This window comes from Canis lupus, chromosome 28 (genome assembly GCF_003254725.2).
Source record: "Canis lupus dingo isolate Sandy chromosome 28, ASM325472v2, whole genome shotgun sequence".
NCBI classification, from domain to species: Eukaryota; Metazoa; Chordata; class Mammalia; order Carnivora; family Canidae; genus Canis; species Canis lupus.
The window spans coordinates 3,725,230-3,750,284 of record NC_064270.1 but is presented as its reverse complement, the minus strand read 5'-3'; the positions used below and the strand labels follow the sequence as shown (position 1 = coordinate 3,750,284).

Below are 25,055 nucleotides of genomic sequence, written 5' to 3'. Positions count from 1 at the left end.
ACACACGTGTAACATATAATAAAATACCTGGAAACAAATCTCATGAAATATATGCAAAAATTTCTACACAAAAACGAAAAACAAAACTGAGATGCCTTAAAAGAGCCTTATGAGGGCAGCCTGGGTAGCTCAGCGGTTTAGCACCGCCTTCAGCCCAGGGCGTGATCCTGGAGACCCGGGATTGAGTCCCGTGTTGGGCTCCCTGCATGGAGCCTGCTTCTCCCTCTGCCTGTGTCTCTGCCTCTTTCTCTCTCTCCATGTCTCTCATGAATGAAAAAAAAAAAAAAAAAAAAAAAGAGCCTTATGACTTGATACATCTGCCAACATCCTACAGCATGGGTGGTATTAGTGCAGAGTGAACACAGGAGCTCTAGGAGCTGCTTTTGGAGGCTTTTTGTTTTTAAAAAGATTTGAAAGCGAAAGCACGAGTTGGGGAAGAGGGGCAAAGGGAGAGGGAGAAGCAGACTCCTTGCTGAGCAGGAAGCCTGATGGGGCTCCATCTCAGGACCCTGGGAGCATGACCTGAGCCAATGGCAGATGTTTGAGCCACCCAGGTGCTCCAGGAGCTGCTTTATGAATAGTAAATAGCTCTGTGACGGAGGAGACATGGCCTTGATTTGTAATACTCAGGGTCTAAGCTGTGACTGTTGAGACTTGTCAGAGACACCACACAAAACCATTTATGAACAGATACCTCCATGATGGGGCCTACTGTCCTTTTTGGCAGATGGCTGGGCAGCTTGCAGAACCCCTGCAGCCTTCTGGTCACCTAATAATTAGGTAGGAGCTGTATTTTCATGTGTAAACTTTCTCCAAAATCCAAAATGTCTTACCAAAATTTCTGCCTCTTAGTGATGCATGATCTTGGCCTTTACCTTGGAGGAAATGTCCTAGTTCTGCTCAAGGCCAAAGATTGGTAAACTCTTCCTATAAAGGCTCAGATTGTACATACACTAAGATAATGTTAGGTTTTGTGGGCCACACAGTCTCTGTTAAAACTACCCATCTCTGCCAATGTAGTTTACAAGAGCAGCCACCAGACAAAACAAATGGGCATGGCTGTATGCTAATAAGACATTTAACAAAAACCAAGCAGCAGGCCAGATTTGGCCCTAGGACCCTACTCTGCCCATTCTCACCCAAGACTGTTAGACCCTAAAAACTTCCCTAATGTGGCAGAGCCCTGAATTCTTCCTCTCTCGAGCACACCTGTCCTCCTAAGTCAACCAGAGCACTCGTGCTTTCTCCCCAACAAACCCAATGAGGACATTAATATAGTGGATCATGGCAAGATGATCAATGTCTCTTCAGACTCTACTGTAACAGCAGAAGTTATCAGGAGTTATCAGTCTCCAGTTTCCCTGGAGAAAGACAGGGAATGTGTTCTAATATCCATGTTATGAGAACATAAAATATTTTTTAATTTCCTTGATGCTGATGGAAGAGAATGTATTCCCTAGGTCAGGAGCTTCTCAAGTGCTGGAGAGTTGTTGGCCTATATGGCAAAGACACATTAAGCTGAGCTGTGTGGAGGCAACAACTTGGTTAAGGTCCTAGTCATCTGCTCTCCTCTACCAGAATTCATCTGTTAAAACCAGACAATTAAAAGATTATTTGCTTGCCTATGCAAAGCCTATGAGCATGGCCCAAACCTCAGATGTGGCACTTCTCTTTATTCAAGGTCTTGAATAGGTAATGACATTTGGGAGGCCAAGAGGACTCGGTCTTTCCTACCATTATGACTCTTACTTCACAAGCCAGGGATCCAGAGTAAGGCGGGAGGTGAGGGAGGGGGTGCTTTGTCAGCTACCTAGTGTACCCCTTCATACTAATTCACTCAGGGCAATAACCTGAGGAGTCTGCACACCTATCTGACCTATGGTGAGATGAACTTGGCCTGGAAATCCACTTCTCACCTGGCCTTCTCATGTTCCCACTCTAAGATAAGATCATGATTTTCAATTAGCTTTCCGCTCATACAGCCAGAGTAATAGCTGCGAGGAGAAAGTGATAGACCTTATGGCTGTGCTTATGCGTGGCCCCTGGCCATACAGAGGTCTATTAATCTTCACTGCTGATCTGGCCAGGTGAAGCCCTTATTCTGCCTTATGGGCTTTACTGTCCATTAGGGCAATCATGGTTACCTTACATGTGATGGTGCCACTACCCACTGGCTGCTTTTCTGGAATCCTTTTAACCCTATTTTCTCATACTGCCAACCATGGCTGAGAATATCCATTAAACTTAAGATGCTGGTACATTTTACTAGCACATTCCTTTATCAAATTGGAAGCATCTTGGGGCCCTTCAACAGGAACTTTTATTTAAACCCAACATCGGGCTTAAACTCCACCCCAAGATCAAAGGATGTGGGCTCTTCTGACTGAGCCCACTAGGCACCCTCCACAGAACATTTTTAGCTGTTTTTTTTTCCCCCACCTCACATATTAAACCCTACCATGCCCACCGGAGTCTGATGACCCCTTTTCTCAACACCCAGCATACAACCCTCCTGTAGGTCACTATCTCCAAGCTTCAACAGTTGACCCCAGCAGACTATTAGGATGGACTCTAAGCATTTAATTTAAATCTTGAGTCCCAAGAGATGCCCATTACAAATTATTTTACACTTAACCCTTTGGTCCAGTGTCCTCCAGGTCCCCTGGGGTGCTAGGAGTCTTGTCCACACAGAAGCCCTACAGCTCTTTTCTATATTGGGGCCTCTCCCTTCTGTCATGCTAAGTCCTGATACTAGTTTTCTGGAACATGAAAAGCAGTTTTCTTGAAGGTGCTAGATAGCAAGTATTTTGTTTTGCAAGCTGAAGCATATTTGAAATTTCCAGTATTTACTGACAGAACTCAAAATTTAAGTGCAATGTTTTGTAGTACAAGTCTACTAATAAGAATGGAACTCATTTGGGGAGTCATTTTTCATTGGGGTTCCCAAACATTAAACCAATTCATCTGTAAAACATTCTTAAATTACAAACCATGTAAAAACAGGTAGCAGACTGGATTTGAAGGGGGGTTTGCCAGTCTATTCTAGAAATGGTACTTGGAGCAAACTTTGAGGCAGACATCTTCTAAATCACCTACCACAGGTGAGGCCTCCAGATAGTTCTGAGGGAGCCACTGCTGCTGGCCCAGCAATTTCAGGTAATATAGCACATTCCTCTGGGTTTCCCATCCCAGGATTTTGGAGCCCACTCCTTATTTGGACTCTAAACTGAGGTAGGGAGGCTTTTAGGGGGTGATTATACTCCTTAAATCTTCACTACCTTATCAGATCTTGGTCTTTCATGGCATCTTACCATTTACAGATTTCTTAAGCTCCCAGGTGCTGCTCTACCTGGGTTTCTCTGGGTCGTCATAACCCAGAGAGCCCTTCCCTCTGGTGGACTGTTGTTGGAAGACTTGGGAACATGGTGGACCCATGGGATGGGAGAGACCCTGTGAGCAAGCTTTAGACCAGGTGCATCTCTGCCTCCCGAGAAATCTCACATTACCTAGTCTTCACAGTGGATCTTCCTACTTCAGCCTGTGTCCAAGCACCTCTGGCATTTCTGGGCACTGCTGCTGCCCTATTTCAAGCCAGGAGTCTGCAGAACACTGGTTGGAAAGAGGGCAGGTAAGGTGGGCCTGTGAAGCTATAGGAGGCCGAGGTAAGATATTAGTCTACATAAATGCTTATTTAATAAAATCTTCAGGAGCTTACCCAACAGAACATTGACTCTTTGAAATAAAAGGATGATCCCAGAAGTGGTGTAGTTAGGCTATCTAGGCTACATTCTATGGTTATCAAAAACAAGTGGGGGGTGGGTGGGAAAAAAAGCTTTATCAGTTAAAAATTAACCTCCATTCACATCTCAAAAGTCTGTTTGAGTGTTATGTCAAAGTTAATAGTGATGGCAATATGCTGTGTGCAGAGCTGCCTGGAATTTGGACACTGTTTTCTCTTGCTAGGTAGAGGATGACTTTCTAATTTGGAAACAGGTCTGTCCCAAGATTTATGTGTATTCAGTAATAACCTGTGATTTCTAACCCAGGATTATTAGAGCTAGCATGGAAAAAAAATGTTCAAATCAGTAACTTCATATAAAAAAAAAAAAACCACCCTGAAACAAAATGTGGTTGTGATTAAAAGACTCCAAAGTATGTGGCACCCAAAATTAAGGGTCTTTAGCTATGAGAAATGAATGTGACTCCAGTATAAGAGAAGAGCGGGACATTACAGCTGAGCAGTCCAGTCTCAAAGGAGGCTAGGCCTGCGTGCTGCTTCTATTTTCATACTCCCGTGTTTCCAGTCACCATTTCTACCGCTCATGTTTAACATTTTTAAAAATCAAACTTTTAATTTAGCCTTGGTATAGGAATAAGGGAAATCTTAGATTCCATGTGCTAAATTAGTTTTGAAATTCACACTGAAATACAGCAGTATTAAAACAAATTCTCTTCAACCACCCATTTTGCTTTTTGGTGAGTATATAGTCGGTGCCAGTCATTGTGAAAAAATCTTTATTTTAAGAAAAAAATTTAGTTAACAAAAAAATTTAACAAGTTTCACTTAGCAAAATACACCCAAAAGGAAATCACAGTACAAAGAAAGTTTTAAGTCAAGGCCTCACCAATTCCTACAGTATTAGTAATGTGTCTCAATTTTCAAAACTAACTTATTTTTTAAAAGCTTAAACTTAACCTAAAAAGATTTTAAATGAAAATAAACTAGAATGAACAAACAGGAGAAATGTTCCTCTTTGAATCAGGGATCTAGCACCTTGAGTTTTCCAAAAAAGCACGTCTCCCCAATGTGTTCACGGTGATGTGGTGTAAAAGATCCATTTAATGTACTTAAAACTACTTTAACTCAGATAACATCACTCTGAAGTACACTACCCAAAATGTTAATTGAGAAAAGCTGAAAATAGTTTTAGTTTACTCAATATCACATGCTAGAAGAAAGTTTGCATGAGAAAACACTGAAGAGGTAATTTTTTAATCCAGATTTCACAAACTCATGGTGCAAAATGGGTCCCACAGCTTCCTCTAGAGTAATAATTGCTTTTCACTGCTTGTTGGCTGCCTGTGAAAATTTGATTGCAATAACTCAAATGCTCCTACAAAACTAGTCATATCCACCCATGCTGTTCTGGCCTCCATAGCCAGCCCCGTAACAGCCACTCACAGACTGGCTCTCGAGGCCACTGTAAGTCGACTGGGCTGACACTCCCATGCCTTGCATCATCTGGCTGCTATATGCCCCATTGCTGGCCCCAGTTGTGGAATTCAGGAAAAGTTCTATGTATCTGTGTTGCATGTTGGCCCGGTCTTTGGACATAGCTGCCACAGCTTCTTCGTGAGTGGCAAACTCAACATCAGCTTCACCCGTCACTCTTCCATCAGGGCCAATCTCAATATGGACTCTCACAGGGTTGAGTGGAGAGAAGAAGTTGTAAATGTCGTTCTCGGTAGCTTTGTACGGCAGCCCTCTCATGTGGACACAGTGTCCAGTGGTGCTCTGGACGGTGAACTCGCCATCTCCATATCTGTGGTCATACATGCCCGAGAGACAGTAGCTGAGGTCTCTCCCGAACAGATCAGTGGTGAAGCCGTAGCCATCGCTGAGGCCACTGTACTCCTCATAGCCCCCATAGCCTGCACTATAAGCACCAGACCTCATCCTCTCCAGGCCTGCTTGCTTGACAATGCCAATATACCTCCTGGCTGTGCCAGGGCGGTCATAGGGCCCCGGCCGCTGTACAGACATGAACTTCAGAGGAGGATCTGAGTATGACCTAACTTCTTCCTGACTGCTCTTAAACACTTCAATATATCTGTGCCCTATTCTCTCCTTGTGCTTCCCGAGGGCCTTCTCAGCTAACTCCTGGGAGGCAAACTGCACAAAGGCTTCCCCTGTAATCTTGCCCTCGGGGTCCACAGGCAGTGTGATCCCGTTTGGCACAATTTCCAACCCTGAGAAGAACTGAACGATTTCTTCCTTGGTGCATCCAAATGGGAGTCCTCGAAGCCGCACGAAGCCATCATTGGCGGTGTCGGCACTGTTTGGACCACTGTGCTTCAACACCCAATCCATCTCGGTTCTGTGGGACTTGAACACCTCAATGTACCGGTGTCCCATGCTTTCCCTGTCTTTTTTAAGGGCCATTTTTACATCATCTTCTGATTCAAGTTCAACAAAAGCCTCACCACTCTGCCTGCCTTCTCTAGTGTAGATGAAATGAACGCCTGCAGCCCCATCATGAATTGTGCAGTCAGAAAGGAAATTCTGCACATCCTCAACAGAGCAGGACCAGGGCAGGCCACGGAGCTTGACCACAAAGCCTTCACCTCCCTCGGGGCCCAGCATCATGGACACTTGAGAGGACAGACGTCAAACAAGCTTGGGTGCAGTTTTTTGTGGCTGAAAAGAAAGCAAAAACTTTACATAATTTTTCATTTATTATGTACAAGAATATGCAGTAAATCTTATTTTTCTGATTGTACAGATGAAAAAATAAAATGTTAAGAAATACACCCAATACATTTGAACTCAGATTCAATCCCAGGTCTCCCCTAAAATGTACATATTACAGACTGAAAAAGAATTAGGAATCTTAAAAAAAAAAAAAAATACTATAGTGATCTAGAAGCCTCTGTCAGTAAGCCACAGCCTATCAATTCTAATGGTCAGTTATTTTAAGTTCTAAAGGGAAGACAAAAGAATGAAATAAGCCAATATTTAGAAATAGAGAACTTCTCAGAACTGGAGGAAAGTGAGATTATGACACTCAAGTAAAAGAGTATTTTCTTGTTACTAGAGAAAAGACAGAGCAAATTTGTAATAATATAAGCAGGGGAATGGCAGATGGAGCAGCAGGCTCCACGCTGACCAGGAGACTGATATTGGTTATCAATCCCAGGGCTCTGGGATCACAACCTGAGCTCAAGGCAGATGTTTAACTGACTGAGCCACCCAGGTGTCCCTTGGCTCATAATTTTAATAAATTACAGTAATTTCAGTATTTGATGAAGTCACTATGCAGCACTTAATCATTTTTTTTAAAACTGCCAACGTGCAAAAGGATGATTTTGTAATGACTTTGGCCCCATCCCCCTATAACAGATTTCATATGCTCTTCCTCCTCTTTTGTACGTGTGAAGTAAAACAGCTCAGGAAGTTTAAGTTATCTATTTCCTGGCTGTACCAGGTAGCTCAGTGTCACATAGCCAGGCCAAATGGTTCACATTGTGGACCAGACAGTTCTTTGTTGTAGGGAATAGGCCTGTGCACTATAGGCTGGAAGGCAACATCCCTTGCCTCTGCCTACAAGCTGCCAGTAGCAATACCCTCCCCCCAGGTGTGACAACCCCACAGATTTCCAGATATTTCCAAATGTTCCCTGAGGGTAAAACCTACTCCCAGCTGAGAATGACTACTGTAGAATCAGGATCACCAACCTTAAAGTGGGCCCTCAATACTGCCTACAGTTCTACCACACACACACACACACACACACACTTGCCCAAAGCCCTGAGCTGTCTGTGGCAACCTCACCTTTTCTCATTCCCCCCATCTGCAGCTGATTCAAAGAACAGCGACTACGTGAAGGAACTGCCACATGCCACAAAGTCTAGGAATTTATAAACAAGCAGTTGCTTCTCTTGTTAGCTGATATCATTAGCAGGATCACAATCCTGCTCTGGTCCCAACTCCACTCACCCTAGAAAAAACTTTCAAGGCTCCACACCTAGCGTGAAGCCTAACGTGGGGCTTGAGCTCACAACCCTGCATGATCAAGACCTGAGCTGAGATCAAGAGTTGGACACTTAAGTAACCAAGCTATCCAGGTGCCAAGAGAAACTTCTCTTCAGTCTTTTCACTGAAGACCACCTTCTTAGTAATTAAGAATGTCCATTCGGAACTAATGCCATTATATACCATTTTACTTGTTCCCACAGCAGAATTTAACCACTCCCCCTGGAAATCCTTTCTCCCTCTTAAAGAAGATGCAACCTTCTGGTTTTCCTATTAATTTTGATTGGTTCTCCTAGCTGTTTCCTTTGAGTCCTTCTTCCACATTCAACTGCTGGGAATCACTGAGCTTGGGTGAATTCTTTTCTAGGCAGCCTTAAGTGATCTCCCTCCACGGTCAACTAGGTCTGGGCCCAGGACACTCAAGTACCCAGCCTCAGGAAGCCTGGCATACAAAACTTGACTCCATAGCTCTGATACACCACAAACAAAAGCAGTATTTTCTCTGGAACTCTTTTATAGCACCTCATCAGCAGGTATAGATAGCCTTACCTGTCATCCTGAGGTTCTAGAAAGGTAAGTGAAGTAATCCTTGGACAACTTCACCCAAGCCCTCAAATCTAAAGAATTCATTACCATTCTGGAGTGTCCCATTCATCACCCTCAACCACATTCCTAAATTCTATTCAACTACTCTGGATTTCCAACAATATAAAGAGCTCAATAATCTCCTCCTCCGTGATTTCAATTGTCAAACTTTTTCTTTCTATAGCCCTCCTATCCCTTTCTACTTCCTCATTTCTAATTCCAGCACCAACAGCCCATGCCAGGATATTCTCATCTGGTTCTTAAACTTCTCCAAGTGTAATGGCTAGCCCTTACTGCAACTCAATCTGCAGCTCAAGTGTTCTCCTAAACTCACTTTATGTCATTCTCTTGTTCCAAATCAGTGGCTTCCCACTGGCACTAGAACAGAAACCACAGAGCTAAGGGGGTACTTACACCTTGCAACTTTGGCCTACAACACATTTATCTAGCTTGCATTGCTCCCAATAAAAAAAGAAAAAAAAAAAGGGAAAAAAAAGCCCTCTTTGATTCATTGTGCCTGAATTGTGCCAGGCTTTCTGCTGCATTTGACTACACGTAGTAATCATCTCCCCAAATATACTCCCCACCCAACCTCCTGCCTAGCTAAATCCTACTAATCCTTAAAGCCTCAGTTCAAACATACGACCTCTTTCCACAAGATCTTCTTCTACAAGTTCTCTTATTTCTACACTCCGTAGCATTCTTGTTCTGATTTGTTTAAAATGTGTCTTCAAAACTGCTCTGAGAGCCTAGCAGGGACAGTCTGTTCCGTTGGCCACTGTGGCCCCACCCCCAGCACAGCAGGCCCAAGATTAGGGAGAGATTAACTGATTGGCCAAGTGAGGTCAACACCTCCCTCCACAACATGGCAGTCTAGGCAGAAAAAGACATGCAGGAAGCATAAACGAACACAGGTATTTAAGAATTACTTACACAGACAGGCATTTAAGAATTACTTAAAACACCTAACAATACAGTACAGATTATAAATGTTTTGCTTGAGAAAGTCTGAAAAACAAAGGGACTTCTCTGAAGGCAAGGTGAAGACTACTCTTCTAAAAAACAGGTCTACATGTAAACTTATCGCTTATTTATACTCCAGAATTAATTTTCTCTTACACTTCTCATGGGAAGTCCTATAACCTGCTAACTCCTTATTCTTCTAAACTTCAGATGGAATTCAAATTTAACTTTAGGTGCAAATATAATTCAGTATCTCCACTTTATCCTCAGAACCTTCTACATTTGAATTCCTTGGAGTTTTGCAGTACCTAGGACATCAACTAGAACTCAACAGAAGAGTACTGTTGGTTTCTGCTCCTTAGATTTTTAAAACTAGCAACAATAATTTTTACTTCACACTAAGAAACATCCTGTTTAAATATACCACACACAAAACAGAAATTACTTTTCTTAAAAGAGCTCACCTTAAAGAACCACCTGAGGGGGGATGCCCACAGTCGGAGACACTCCTGGTAGGTAACGAACTGTCCTAAAAAAAGAGCGATAAGGCGGTCTTGCCTCAGTGCCCCAGCACACACCAGAGCAACCAGGGGTGGTGGCGCCGGGGTCAGGATGGGCTTCTGCTCCCCTTCTCCTTGAAGAGTCAGGACTGGGACTGCAGGAGGGCCTTTAAAGTCCTAAGGCTTCCAAAATTAAAGCACATACCCAAGACTGCCCCCACAGTATTTAAAAGGTTTATCTTTTCAAAGGGTAATACGGGGGATAACAGCAGGGAAACATCCCACCAGCCTTGATGAGACTTACTTAGAAGGCGCTTAAGCTCAGTGAAGAAATCTAAATACCAAAGGTGGGAGGGGTTTCTTCAGGGAGGGGGTGGAGCAAGGCCACAACTGTTGTGGGTAGGGAAGGGACCAGAGGCAGGAGGGGAGACTAGGATGAGCTCCATCAAGTATGCTAGAATTGTTCCAACAGGATTTACGATTTTTACCAGTTACAAGGGGGGGGGGGGGGGGGGGGGCGCAGCGGCCTAGGGTGGAGATACTCAAAGTTTTTCCTTCCAAGTTTTATTTGGTAACTTTTCTTGTGACCTGAATTTGCTCCGACATTGAGAATAAAGGGAGGAAATTTTGAAATATGTTTTTCAACAGGAAAAACAAAATCACTACCATCACTCACAGCCAAGTGATGAGAATATCCCCGAAGACCAGGATATGTGAAATCCACGGGGTACATCTGAGAAACTAAACCACATTCTTAATTTTGGAAAAGTATAACTGGGAAACTCAAGTGAATTTCGCTGAACACGTAGTCTTAAATTTGCCGTCTTACTAGTTTTCTCTATTATTAAATACTATCTGGAGGATGGTCGGGAGCCCCGTATAAATGCAAAGTATTACAGTTTAAGAAGCAATAATTTCAAAATCTCTGGAAGATGGCTTTTAGAAAGCTTCACTGTCCTTCCCCTGTACCCCCATAAGAGTGAAATCCAAAAAAGGTAGAAGAACCCAGGTATCTTGATTCCTTTCTCTGGTTCACTCCACCTCCTTCCAGTGTTGTCTGCAAACCAACACCTAGGGGACCCTCCCTGGACAAGCATGTGCAGGGGCGGCCAGAGACACTGCAGCCAATTTTCAAAGGACTGAAATGGGCACGTGTACACAAGCTGAAGCACTGATAGAGCATGGGTCTCACCAGAGCCACCACCTTGCAATCGCCGCATGTGAAAAAATACTGCTCTTAGGTCCCACACCTAAAGATAATTTAACTGTACTGTACCCTACAGGATGTAGCCAAGGATTTTGCACAACTCCCCCAGGTGCATGGATTCTAGTTGAGCGTGCACAGACCACCCACGGATGTGTTAAAATGCAGATTCTGAAACAATAGATGTGAATAGGGAAGATTCCGCATTTCTAAAAAAAGTCCTAGGGCTCCTGTAAGGTCCTCCTTCACTGTACTGGTTAGACGGGATTTAGTTTGGATTCAGGTAGATCCAATCAAGATAAAGAGGGTGCGCCTCGGAGTGTCACGACTGATTAGATTTATCTAAGCAGTACAAGGGCGGCTTAACATCCCATCCTCTCGGTTCAGGGAGGGGTACTCAGTGGGACCCTGGCTTCACCCTCTTTTGTGTTAGCAGTAGGACCTAGCGCATGTTCACCCTTATTTGTAAATAAATATTCACCTGCAGCTCGTAGCACGCACAAGGCAGGTTGTCCTGAATGTCTTAATTACTCACAAAGTTCTACTCTTAAATCACAGTGAGCGAGAGACACTGCCTCAGGACTACGCAGCTCTTTTTTGCTCTAAGACTTACCGCTGAGGGGATCAGGACTGATTTCTATTTTCACCAAACAAACGCAGTTTACAGCCAAAGGACCCCTAATTCCACCCGACGCTTAAAAACGCAGAAGGCTCCGGGCAAGGTCCAGGTGCGACTCCTTTTGTTATTGGCCTGAAAACGAAACTGGCTGTGGGGAAGCGCTTCTAGCGGGGGTGGAAAGTGCGCCCTTAAGCTCGCGGCCGCGCGGGCCGCCAGGGGCGCGCCTGAGCGATTTCGGCGGGAAGCACAGCGGCGGTCGCAGGCGCCGAGCTCGCCGGGCGGGGGGACCTGTACGAGGCGCGGGGCGGGGGGCCCACCAGGCCTCTACTTGGTGGATCCGAAAACGTACGATCCACCCGGCCCCACAGGAAAATGGGAGCCCAGTGCGCCTCTCCGCGGGGCCTGGGCGGGGTCAGCGGGAGCTTCCGGGGCGGGGGCGGAACGAGCGGAGGTGGGGGGAGAGAAGCTCCGGGCCGGGCGGGAGGGGGCCTGGGCTGGCGGGGGGGGGGGGGGGAGGGTAGTTTGCCGCCGGGGTGGGGGTGGGGCCGAGTTCCAGGCCAGGCTTCCCGGAGCTGCAGGGAGGGGGCGGAGCTCCCGAGTCGGGGGGGGGGGGGCTTTCTGGGGCGACCAGGGAAGAGTTCCCGGGACCCGTGCGGGGCGGAGCTGTCGGGTCGGGTCGGGGGGACTTCCTGGGGCAGGGGGGCTACGGGGGGAGGACAGAGGAAGAGTTCCTAAGACACTGAGGGTAAAGAAAGAGTTCCTGGCGCGGGCGGGCCGGGGGGTTGTGGGGGAGGGGCGAGTTCCCGGGGCTCGCCGAGGCGGGGTGGGTCGGGGGCCGGGGGAGGGCGGACGGGCAGGCGGGTGGGGGTCGTCCGCTCGCGGCGGCTCACCACGACGGGTCCGGAGTCCGGAAGGCCGACGCGCGGGGCTGCGTCCCGGAGGCAGAGGCCGCGTGACTGAGGGCGGCGGGCCGGACGTGGGTCACGGGGTGTAAAGGAGGAAGTGCCACCGATGGGCCCGCCAAGATGTCACCAATGGAAACGCGTCCTGCAGGTGCGGCCCGCGGCCCGCGCGGTCGGCCCAGGCAGGAAGTGGGAGGACGGAGGGAAGGAAGAAAAGCAACGAGGAAGACCGTTCCGAGTGAGTTCTCAGGAAAGGTGCCAGGATGGGGAAAAGTCCAGAGTACCAGCGCAGGGGAGGGGTAGATCGGCACGGTTTCTTTGGGGGAAAAAATTCTCTGAAAGTAGGAAGAATTTAGAATGGAAACTAAAGGACAAAAGGTAGAACTTCTTTGTATATACAGTACCTTGTTTTTTATATTTCGCCACAAACTCGTGTAAATATTTTGCATCAGTTTAAAACTCGCAATTTTTAATACCCAGCAAAGAATTAATTTCATGAACCCGTGAATCCGCGTTCAAACGAACAATTATATTAAGGAATTTAAATTCTTTAATTATGGTGCTGTGATTTTATTTTTTGGAGTCAATACTTAAATATATTTAAGGTCTAGTTTCTAAGTGGATGGAGTAGGATTACAGATGAAAGGGTGATGATTTAGTAAACTAGGTGAACACCCCTAGTTTCACACAGTTGAAACTAGGTGAGAGGGTACGTCGAGCTTCCTTATACTTTTGTATTTTCTGTATGCTAAATACTTTTAAATAATGAAATTATTTAAGAAAAAGCCGACTGAATCTACTTACTATGAAATTAATAGGATTTACAAGGAAGAGGAACCTACTAGATGAGAGTAGGCAAACCCAGACTAAATTCTACAAGAACAAATGAGTTCAGTGCTTCATTACAAAACAGCTCCAAGGGAAAAGACCAAGTAAGCACATAACCGAATAAAATAAACTTAAGACATTTATCAAGGATTCTCAATACATGGGGCATATTTGGATTTTGAGTCATTTATAAACATTTTATATCTAAACACTGACTAAAAATGTTATTAAAATCTTTCATATTAAAGTGTATTTACTTGTTTTAGATATGTAACTGTAGGTGTGTTTAAATATAAGGGAATTAGTTTCTAGACATTCACTTGGAAGTATCTGTGAATGAGAATACATTGGCTAGAATTTGCTTGAAAATTATTAGAAGGAGGGGGATATAAAGAAAAACTGTCACATTACCTGATTGGTAATTGTGGAAGCTGGGCAACAAGATTCAAAATCCACCCATTCATGGAAGGACACAGGGACTAAAAACTCATGAATTCAAGAGAAAACAATATTCTTTAGAAAAATTAAGCCACAAGATTAGCTTGTTTTTGGAAAGAATATCTCTACAGAACTGAAGTACCCTGACTACTTCATAAGCATTTATAACTTCTTGAAAACCTCTTCAAAATATATTTTTGTTAATTTATATGATTGGTATGCATTTTCTCACTTATTTTAGTTTCCTGCAGTTAATAAGTACGTCTTACATATGCCTTCTTGACTTAACTGGTTGGTGACACTGGGGAGGTGACTGTTAATAATTGATCAGCCATGATATGGCTCCTGCCCAGTGAAGAAACAACATGTACGCAAGACACGGGGGAGCATGTTGTACTGAGACCAGTGAAAGAGGAAAAGCAGAGGAAGATCCTTCACAGCCCTGAAAGCCTGGTTTGGTATTTTGTACTTTAGTCTAAGGCCAATGGGAAGTCATTTGTTTCAAAATGGAATGTGGTGTAATTTGTTTTTGCTTTTCAACAGGACAGCCTAGCTGCTATCTGGAAAAGAAATGGTGGGAACAGATGCACAGAGAGGGGATGGGAAAGCAATGAGACAAGTTTGGAAAAACTGATGGTAACCTGCAATAAAAACGGTGCCCTTGGGGATCCCTGGGTGGCTCAGCGGTTTAGCGCCTGCCTTTGGCCCAGGGTGCGATCCTGGAGTCCTGGGATCGAGGCCGCATCGGGCTCCCTGCATGGAGCCTGCTTCTCCCTCTGCCTGTGTCTCCTGCCTCTCTATCATGAATGAATGAATGAATGAATGAATGGTGCCCTTCATTGTGGTAGAAATGAAGCTAATGTTCAAGGATGAGTGATGTGCAATAGATAAAATTATCCGAAATTGGGAGTTATTCGCTAACTCAGAAATATTGTGCACTTACAAAATGCAGGCACTGTGCTAGGTCCACAAAACAGTGGACTAGAAAATCCATAAAGAAAGGAAGAAATAAATGTATGATGACAAATTCTGAATGACCTAAAACTAAATAATGGGGATCAACTAACACTGGAGCTGAGGAAGTGACATTTAAACAGACACAAAGCAGGGGTGGGAGAAGGGGGGGGTGAAAATTTCCCCTGGTAAATACCTGAGGTATAAAAAGTAGATTTTAGAAGACTATTATTTTTTTGTTCCTTTGTAGGTTATCCTACTTCCTCCTCCCTGAATACTTGTTCAAATTCTTTATATGTTTGTTTGTTTGTTTATTTATTTATTTATTCATAAGAGACACAGAAAGAGAGAGAGAGGCAGAGACCTAGGCAGAGGGAGAAGCAGGCTCCATGCAAGGAGCCCGATGCGGGACTCAGATCCCGGATTCCAGGATAACACTGAGCCAAAGCAGACACTCAACTGAGCCACCCCGGTGTCCCTCTTTATATGTTTTAAATGCAGCCCTTTTGCCAGTGTCTGTTTTTGTGTTGCTTTGTATAAATATTTTACTTTGTGGTGAGTCCTTTTATTATTTTTTAAGAGATTTTATTTTTTAAAGTAATCTCTACACCCAACAAGGCTTGAACTTAACGTCAAGGATCAAGAGTCGTCCCATGCTATACCAAACTGAGCCAGCCAGGTTACCCATGGTGAATCATTTTAATCTTCATACTCAGTTCTTATTAAGTTCACAGGAGAGGGATGCCTGGGTGGCTCAGCAGTTAAGAGTCTGTGTTTGCCCAGGGCGTGATCCTGGGGTCCCGGGATCGAGTCCCACATCAGGCTCCCTGCATGGAGCCTGCTTCTCTCTCTGCCTATGTCTCTACCTCTCTGTGTGTCTTTCATGAATAAATAAATAAAATCTTAAAAATTCACACGAGAGTTTTAGATATATTTCTGCTGCTTATGTCTGTTTTCCACTTGAGGAGCAAAGATGGGCCTAGGGAAAAAGCAAATTCCCTGTCTAGGGATGGTATGTGAGCAAAGCCCAGACCCTTAATTTGTGATGGATAATTTTCCTGTTCCACTAGAAATTACATTGGAAACCACAAAAGTCTCTTCCAACCCAACAATTTATGAAGTCCCAACTCAGTGGCTCTTAAACTTTTTCTCCTGTCAGATACTCACTTGAGAATATAAGTTCTGAACCAACCACTTCAAGAAAGCACACTCCCACAGCTGTATCAAAATTTTCAAGGGGTTCATGCATCTGAAGTATGAGAACTCTGACCCTAATTTGTATGACAACCCAAATTCAATACATAAAGCTCCCTCAGAGCTATTAAGGAGAGAGAAGCTGGGCAGCCTGGGTGGCTCAGCGGTTTAGCACCGCCTTCAGCCCGGGGCGTGATCCTGGAGACCCAGGATGGAGTCCCATGTCGGGCTCCCTGCATGGAGCCTGCTTCTCCCTCTCCCTGTGTCTCTGCCTCTCTCTCTCTCTCTCATAAATAAATAAATAAAATCTTAAAAAAAAAAAAAAGAGAAGCTGTAGATGGATTAAATACATTATTAACATTCTAGATGTTTATTGCTAATACTACATTTTTATCCATCAAAGAGGATATATATGAAAAAAAGAAAAGGATATATATGATCCATATGCAACAAGAAAGCTGTTTTCCATGATCTTTTCATTATTAGGCCTTTTAGTTTATATACTGTAGCTAAATCTGAGGTAATAATACACTTTCCCTCGGTATTCACTTCTCAAAAGCTGTGTTAACTAAAAGGCAAAAATAGTATGTGAAATTAGGTAAATTATAATGCCTGTATTAAAATTATCACAAGGGACAAATTTTTACCCAACATAGAACAAGCAACTGTTGCTCTATGGTACTACTGATTGCATACTGCAGGTGACTCAAGAATCAAAATCTAAGTTACCAGGTTAAGTTTTCATAAATAGAAACACTGCTACTTGATGTCCCTTGCTAAAGATCCTAGAGCTGGGCAAAGGCCTTAGGATGCCTTGTGGGTTACACTCACGGTCTCCAGAGAGATGGTTGTAGTACATGCCCACAGCCCCTCAAGGGGCCTAGAGTTTCCTCCTGGGGCTCTATGGAGACTTGACACCTTGTCAGGCCCCATGCAGTTGCCATAGGAGCTGAGACTGCTATAGCATCTTGGGCTCCATGTTTGCTGCTCAGGGGACCACAGTATACTGCCCTGGGAGAGTGGAGAACAGAACCAAGAGAAAAGAAACGTAACAATGCACAGAAGAGTGGCTCAGGCACCCAGAAAGAATACCATGCATTCAGACAACAGCTTATTAACAGCAGTTTTAAGGGAATGAGAAGCGCTAGACGAAACACTAATTTTTTTAGGAGAAAAAAATAACGACCACTTTCAGATACTCAATTACAGAATACTAAACTTTTTTAGTACTAAAAATTGAATTTTGAATTTATAAAGTTAGTAATGAATTGAAGGCACAGTGGACTAAAAACCAAGTAGAAGAAATATCTCAAAAAAATAATAAAGGGAAAAAATATATGAAATTTGGAGGACACAAGATGTAACACGAGACAAAAGAAGTAACATGTCAATAATAGGAATTCCAGTAAGAGAAAAAGACACAAACGGAGGCAAGAGAACAGATAAAGAATGGAAAGGAGATTTTCCTGGCTAAGATAAACGTGGTCATGTAGTTCCCAACAGATATTTTTAAAAGACACAACCTAAGCATATGTTGCTAAAACTCCTAAATTTAAAGTATAGAGAAAAAAAAGATTTGGAAAAAGAACAAACTGGGTACAAAGGATAAAAATATGATCGTTAACCACATGTGCCTACTGAACACTTGAAAGTGACAATTACGAATTGTGAGGTGCTGTTAAGTATAAAATGCACACTGAACTGCAAAGATTAAAACAAGTATGTAACAGATCTCAACGTTAAAATACTGATTACACGTCGAAATATTTTGAATAACAGCCAATCAAAATATATTATTAAAAAATACTAAATAAAAATATCAAAACATCCCAACTCATTCTACAAAAGTCAGTATTACCCTGTTTTATGGGCTGAAATGTGTGTCCAAAATTTAGATGCTTAAGTCCTAACCCCAGCACCTCAAAATGTGAAATCTGGATAGCCTTTTTACAAAATGAGGCCATCAGAGTGAGCCATATTCCATTATGACTGGTATCCTTTTAGAAGGGGAAATTTGGACATAGACCCAATGACGTTAAGACACAGAAGACAGCCATCTAACAAACGAAGGAGAGAGGTCTGGAATATATCATTTCCTCACTGCCTTTACAGGGAACCAACCCTGCTGATACCTTGATGTAGGATTTCTGGCCTCCGTAACTGCAAGACAATAAATTTCTATTCTTTAAACAACCCAGTCCATATTATTTTATTATGGCAGCCCTAGTAAACTCATATATTGATAGCAAAACCAGACAGACATCACGGGAAGGGATAACTACATACTAATATCCTTTATGAGTAAAGGTGTAAAATTCCTCAATAAAATACTACACACTGAAACCAGCCAACATGTAAGAAAGGTTATACACCATGACCAAATAGGATTCATCCCAGGAATGCTTACAGGTATTTCAATGTAAGAAAATGTTCTTGAATTAGATAGTAGTGATGGTTTTCACAATGTTGTAAATATACTAAAAACCTCTGATTTGTACCCTTTAAACTGGGTGAACTGTATGGTATGTGAATTATATCTTGATTAAAAAATGAAACAAATTACATTTGTTACTCATACTCTGTTGGACAGCCTAATTCTAAACAAATGTTATGGAAAGCAAAACAAAAACCTATGGAGATGTCAATAATGGGTCGCCTTTGCAATGTAGACAGACTTACGAGAGTGTGACCAGGAATTTGTAATATTCACACTAGGTGAGAATTTTTGTAAAAGCAGCATACAGAGAAACCTAATAGGCATTCAGAATATTTCATTCTAGCCCTGTGCGTGCCCCCCCCTTAAGGATTACTGCTTTTTGTGCCAGGTTTAAGAGATCTTTTTCTTAGGCCAAGGCCATATGGATATATATTTAACTTTTATTTTTTAAAGATTTTTATTTATTCATGAAAGACAGAGAGAGGCAAAGAAACAGGCAGAGAGGCAGAAGCAGGCTCCATGCAGGGAGGCCGATGTGGGACTCAATTCCAGAACTCCGGGATCATGCCCTGAGCCGAAGGCAGATACTCAACCGCTGAGCCACCCAGGCATTCCTATATGTAACTTTATAAGCTTCGTTATTTTCATCTACATTTCTGTATTGATCTACAATCAACCTGGAATTGATTTTCCATTTTCAAGAGTGTTAAAATTAGTTTATCTAGTTTCACAGGTTAATTTTGCTCATGAACTCAAGATGAAAAGCTCCTAAGGAAATTATCAGCCAACCAAATCTAGCTATATACAAAGTAATAATCATGACCAAGTTGGGTTTATTCCAAAAATGCAATTGTAGTTCATCATTTCAAAGTCAGTCCCTGCAATCTGTCACACTGACATATTTATGACGGTAAAAGTTAACTTAGAATTTTTCATGTTTTATGAGAAATGCTAAGAAATAGCCTACACAATATAAAGAAAAGCAAGGAAAATGGATAAACTGGGAACAGGAAAACTTTTCTGACCATGACCCAAAACCCACAACACAGGAAAAAAACGAAAAATTTCATTACATAAATACAAATAAAACCTCAAAATAAAAAACAAAATAAAATATAAAACCTCCACACCTCTTATGCATAGCTAAAAGAACACCAAGCTAAGCAAAAATATCGATAAAAAGGGAAAGATATTTCCAATTTTTTCCCTAAAGCTTTAACATATGTTCCTTTATAGAGTATCTAAAATAAGAAAGTCCAACCACCCAAAAAGGAAAATGGGCTAGAGGCATAGAGAGTCAACAGAAAAAGAAATGACCTTAAACATGAAAAGATGTTCCACCTTTCCCATCTAAGATAAATTAAAATTTTAAATCAAGTAACATTGGGACAGCTGCGTGGCTCAGCAGTTGAGCGGCTGCCTTTCAGAGCATGAAGGATCCAGGATCAAGAATCGAGTCGCACATTGGGCTTCCTGCATGGAGGGAGCCTGCTTCTCCCTCTGCCTATGTCTCTGCCTCTCTCTGTGTCTCTCATGAATAAATAAAATCTTAAAAAATAATAAAATAATAAAATAAAATGAAGTAACATTGAAAATATTTACCATACTGGCAAAAATTACAGAAGTCTGAAAACACATCCTCTTGGCAAGGTTATAAATACCTTTTGTGGCACTTTCACTTACCATTTGTGGATATATTCAATGGCCAAAAAAACAAAAAAACAAAACAAAACAAAAAAGCAAAGACACCTGTAAAAGCCATTCATCTCAGCTCTATTTCTAAGAGGAAAAGGCTAGAAACAACCCAACTGCCCACCACTAAAGGCCAGTTGAATAAACTAGTGGACACACTTAATGGAAGTATTACACCTTACTAAGGAAGGCATCAAAGATCACTGTGGTTGGGTCAAGAAAAGTCAGAAACCAATCTGAAGGGCTCCCACTGGCCACAAAAAATATTTTGTGCACCAAAGAGAATAAAAGCCACAGTGGATTAAAATACATCCTATATGTTAAAACCCCAACTTCATAATGATACTAGAAAAAGTGTCTTTGGCACATGCTATTATGCTGAATACTGATAAATGCCAGGAATAATGAAATCAAAAGCAACCTGTCATTTATAAAGTACAGCTTAGAATAACCAAATGATTAACAAAGTTTCCTCTCTATGGAACTATTCCTACTAATAAATGAGGAGTATTTAAAATGTCACTAATTTGGAAACATTAACAAAACAATGCATTCAGGGAAAGACCATCAAAGGCTGCTAACATCACAAGGGGAGTTAAGTACCTCTCTCCAAAGGAGTCCACAGCACCTCCAATGAAGTATTCTTTCCAAAAACAAAAAAAAAACATCTCAAGGGAACCAGAACAGCCTTTAGAGGAAAAGTAGAGGTCAGAGACTCAAACATCACCATTGAATATAATCAGAAAAAAAAACCCAAAGCCAAGAAAGGAACTCTATGTGACACTCAACCCAATTTACTAAACAAGGATAGAGAACCTCTAGATTGCACTAATAACCACACTTACGATGTGGTTAGTACAAACTGAGATGTGCTGTAGATATAAAGTACACACTGCATTCTGAAAGCTTAATTTGAAAAAAAAAAAAAGTAACTTAAAAATTACACGAGGAAATATTTTGAATATATGTTAATATGTTAAATTATTAGAACGAACGTTTCTTTGTACTATTAAAAAATGTGAAATTACACATGGCTTCCATTATATTTCCATTGAACAGCACTGCTGTGATAAACTGAATTTGAGATGTATCTACCAAATATAAGGTATGACCCTTGTTTGGATTCCGGTTCAAGCCAGCTACAAAAAAAGATCATTAAAAAAAATTATACAGTCAGGTGCATTTGAACACAGGGTATTTGATGATCTCAAGGAATTATTATTTCTTCAAGTGTGATGATGGTACTATAGTTGTATTTTTTAAATCCACAGAATATAAGCTAAAATATTTACGGATATAGGACTACTGGGTGGCTCAGTGGTTGAGCGTCTGCCTTCAGCAGCTCAGGGCATGATCTTGGGGTCTGGGGATGGAGTCCCACATTAGGCTCCCTGTGAGAAGTCTGCTTTCCCTCTGAACTAGATGTATCTGCCTCCTGTCTCTCATGAATAAAATCTTTCAATATTTATGGATATAAACATTATGTCTGGGATTTGCTGTCAAATAAGCCAGACTGGCCTTAGATGAGCCTGATTTTCCTTCAGATCAGCCTCTTGGTTTTCCACAAGAACCCCAAATGAGGGCAGTAAGATGAGAGCAGGGTCCCTGGCAGAGGAGGGCAGTCCCTGTCAGCCAGATCTGAATCCTATTCTATCCCTGGCCAAGTGACTTCATTTTCCACTCGGCCTCCATTTTCTCATCTGTACAACAGGGATAACAGCAATACCCTCCCCTCTTACAGACTGGTCATGAGCATGCGCCATCAAAATATGGTCAAATTCCTAGCTCTGTGCCTGGACCCAATAAGGGGCAATTAATGTGCTCTCCAAAAAGTCTGAGTGAGTGCCAGAGCTCAGATTGAGGAGGAGACCCCTTCACATTTTTGCAGCCCCTGCAGGCACTTATCCTGGATGGGCCCGGGATGTCTCCACACTCACCTTCAGTTTTGGCCATATCTGAAGACTAACCTATTTTGATCAATCTTTTCACTTAAATCAATTCACATTTTTACCTGAATATTTTATGTTTACAGGAAGCTTTGTAGCAATACTTTTATTTTTTTTAAAGGAGAGCAAATTGTCATTGATAAAGGCCATTGTTTTTTTTAAGATTTTATTTATTTATTTATTCATGAGACACACACACACAGAGAAAGAGGCGGAGACACAGGCAGAAGAAGCAGGTTCCATGCAGGGAGCCCAACGTGGGACTTCGTTCCAGGTCTCCAGGATCATACCCTGGGCTAAAGGCGGCGCTAAATCGCTGAGCCACCCGGGCTGCCCTGTAGCAAGACTTTTAAATGAAAACCAGTCACCTGCTAATTTTTTTTTTTTAAATTACAGGGACACCTGGCTGGCTCAGCAGTTGAGCGTCTGCCTTTGGCTCAGGGCGTGATCCTGGAGTTCCGGGATCGAGTCCCATATGGGGCTCCCTGTGTGGAGCCTGCTTCTCCCTCTGTCTATGTCTCTCAAGAATAAAAATTTAAAAAGTAATAAAATTTAAAAATTGCCAAAAAAATACCACAAAAACAATGTTAAAATTTTAAAAACTAGGGACGCCTAGGGGGGCTCAGCGGTTGAGGGTCTCTGCCTTCGGCTCAGGGCGTGATCCAAGGACCCAGGATCAAGTCCCACATCGGTCTCCCCCGGTCTCCCCGTGAGGAGCCTGCTTCTCCCTCTGCCTGTGTCTCTGCCTCTCATGAATAAATAAAATCTTTTTAAAAAATTATTTTAAAACCTAAAATAAAAAAGACCTAGTATGTAATAAATCTAATCAAATTACAGAAATGCATACAGGCACAAGAGATGACTAAAGATGGGCTTGCTTAAAGACTAGTAATTAGTAACATCAGCAACCTCTCCCAAACTTCATAAGTAGAAATTTACTCACTTCAAAATGAAGAATCTTGACTAGAAATTAACACTGAAAACATCACTTTTCACTGACATACCCCAACGCATTTTTTTGTCTAACCGGAGAACCCGAAGTATTTTCATTCTTACTAGAAATTCAGAAACCGTTAACCTTTAAAAAAATGACTAAGTAATAGAATTACATTAAGATAGGGAATTTCGACCACGTTTTGAACTGAAAGAGTATCTGAAGTGTTCAGAGCTCTTCCAGCGCCACCAACTTCCGGAGACCTGAGGCGCGGCGCTAACCTTGGGCACCTCGGGGCCCCCCTTCCCGGCGGGCGGTTCCCCCCACTCAGCGAGCCGTAGCTCGCGGACCCCGCTCCCGCCACGCACGCGGCCGCGGGGCAGACAGGAGCCCGGACACCCCCAGGTAGCTGTGAGAGCTAAAGGAAGCACGTTCCTGCGTCCTGAGGCCTCGGGGGAAGGGAACTACTGCGAGGAGAGTCCGGCCGGCGGGCCCGGCCCGAGGGACGCGGGGCGGCGGGGGAGGGGGTTCCTGCTGGAGCTGGGGAAGGGGCTCTCCGGGGTCTGGGGATTTGTCCGGCGAGAACCTGAGAGCTCCTGAAGGGAACAGACCAACAGGGAGGGGCCTGTGGCCTCCTAACCCGGTCTATAAAAGACGGGGTCGGGCGAGTCCCCGGACTCTGCCGGCGTCACCAGGCCGCCCGGCGCCACTTTCAGGGACCCACGCGGGCACACCGAAGGTAGAGGGCGCAGCGCAAGCGCCGGCAGAGTCCAGAAGTTTCTTAGGCGCAGTCAAGAACCAGCAAAAAATACATTCAAGGATACAAAGAAATAAAGGGCAAGGGAAAAAGAAACGGCCGATTAAGCTCGCTCCGCGTAAGTGTGGTCACCCGGCAGAGATAACGAGAACCAAAGAGTTTCTACCCAAAAACCAGACACAATACCTCTAAAAGCAGGAGACAAAACGGAGACCGGCGCTCAGGACTCACACGCCACACCGAGAGGAAGAAAAGGCCTCAAAGACCGAAAGTGGAGGCTCAGCGAGCGGGAACGTGGGAGGGGGGAGGAGTCAGTTGCCAACCAGTCTGGTGCAACTCAACCACGTGAAAGTACTGCTTTCATTTTTAAATGAAGCCCCTCTCCCACGGTCGTCAGGTGCCCTCGCGCTATTTCTGGCAGGGCGCTCAAGCTCTGCTAACCCCGGAGGCCGCACCAGGCCTTTCCTCCCTCCCTGCCTCCCGCGGCCCTGAATCTCAGCCCAGCGGTCCAGTCCCCGAGCGGATGGCTCTTGATCTCAGGCCTGCCTCCCCGCACCCGCGATCTCAGTCCAGGGGTCCAGTCCCCGACTCTACGGCCGTGGACTTCTGACCCCACCTTCCGTGACCCCAATTCTCAGCCCCAGGGGGCCCAGTCCCTGACCTCAGCCCCTGCCTCTCCCGACCCCAACCCTCAGCCCCTGCGTGCCCAATGCCCATTCGGTCCCCGTGGGTGAGGCCCCTGACTTCAGACCTAGCCTCCCCCAAATCCGTATCCCAGCCCCGCCGCCCCCAGCCCAGAGGGCCCGGTTCTCGGTCCGTCCCAGTGGTGCGGCCCTCAGCCTCCGACCCGCCGCCCGTCCCGCCCCTCACCTCGGGCTCCGGGTCTCCACGCTCCCGCTCTTCACATCCGGCACCTCGATCGTCCCTCTGAGCACCTAGAGGAGGGTGGAACGCGGGGAACTTGGCAGTTGTAGCTGAGGCAGTTGAGGCTTGTTTACCATCACCATGGAAACCCCTGGCAGCGCGCCCTGGGCGGGGCCCCGAGGGGCGGGGCCTGGCGCGCGGCCGGCCCCGGCGCACAACTCCCGCCCGTCGGGCGCACGCGGCGTTTCCCGCAGCCCGCTTGCTCCGGGCTCGCCCAGTCCCCGCTCGGCCGCACCCCAGCACCCGAGGGCCGCTGCCCGGAGAGCCCGCGCCCCCACCCCACTTCCGGCTGCTGGCGTGACCGCCGGCCGCCTTCCCCGCGGAACCCCACCTTCTTCTCCAGGAAGACGCGGCGAAGGGCTACTTCCACCACGGAGCCGGAAGGACGCGAGGAGCGCGGCGGGGCGGGGCGGGGCCTCCGCGGC

At 44.3% G+C, this 25,055-nt stretch overlaps 2 protein-coding genes and 1 long non-coding RNA gene across 9 annotated transcripts in view; 1 reads left to right on the top strand and 2 right to left on the bottom strand.

Annotated features, from left to right (window-relative positions):
* The window catches only part of RASGEF1A (RasGEF domain family member 1A), a 216,782-nt gene extending 192,799 nt beyond the window's left edge, over positions 1-23,983 (bottom strand). The window contains exon 1 of the mRNA XM_049103346.1: positions 23,893-23,983. The gene's annotated coding sequence lies outside the window, so the exon portion shown is untranslated. The remainder of the gene's footprint in view (positions 1-23,892) is intronic.
* On the bottom strand, positions 4,499-25,052 carry HNRNPF (heterogeneous nuclear ribonucleoprotein F). 7 transcript variants are annotated; one of them, XM_025466430.3, is made up of 5 exons: positions 24,962-24,985; positions 24,577-24,641; positions 11,619-11,756; positions 9,766-9,830; positions 4,499-6,418 (listed from the first exon to the last, which is right to left on the bottom strand). In XM_025466430.3, the coding sequence occupies exon 5, from the start codon at positions 6,365-6,367 to the stop codon at positions 5,123-5,125; it is 1,245 nt and encodes a 414-aa protein (XP_025322215.1). In that variant the 5' UTR covers positions 6,368-6,418; positions 9,766-9,830; positions 11,619-11,756; positions 24,577-24,641; positions 24,962-24,985; the 3' UTR covers positions 4,499-5,122. The 7 variants fall into 7 exon arrangements, with proteins under 7 accessions (XP_025322215.1, XP_025322213.1, XP_025322214.1 ...); XM_025466428.3 differs by lacking the exon at positions 11,619-11,756 and having other exon boundaries at positions 24,962-25,052; XM_025466429.3 differs by lacking the exons at positions 24,577-24,641; positions 24,962-24,985 and adding an exon at positions 12,515-12,654.
* On the top strand, positions 12,629-16,246 carry LOC125753918 (uncharacterized). The gene is made up of 2 exons (XR_007406789.1): positions 12,629-12,764; positions 13,345-16,246. It is a non-coding gene; the product is annotated as an uncharacterized LOC125753918 (long non-coding RNA).
* Positions 25,053-25,055: the final 3 nt, after the last annotated feature.

Coding starts and splice junctions, on each gene's coding strand:
- HNRNPF (XM_025466428.3), bottom strand. CDS start 6,367: ATGATGCTGGGCCCCGAGGGAGGTGAAGGCTTTGTGGTCAAGCTCCGT.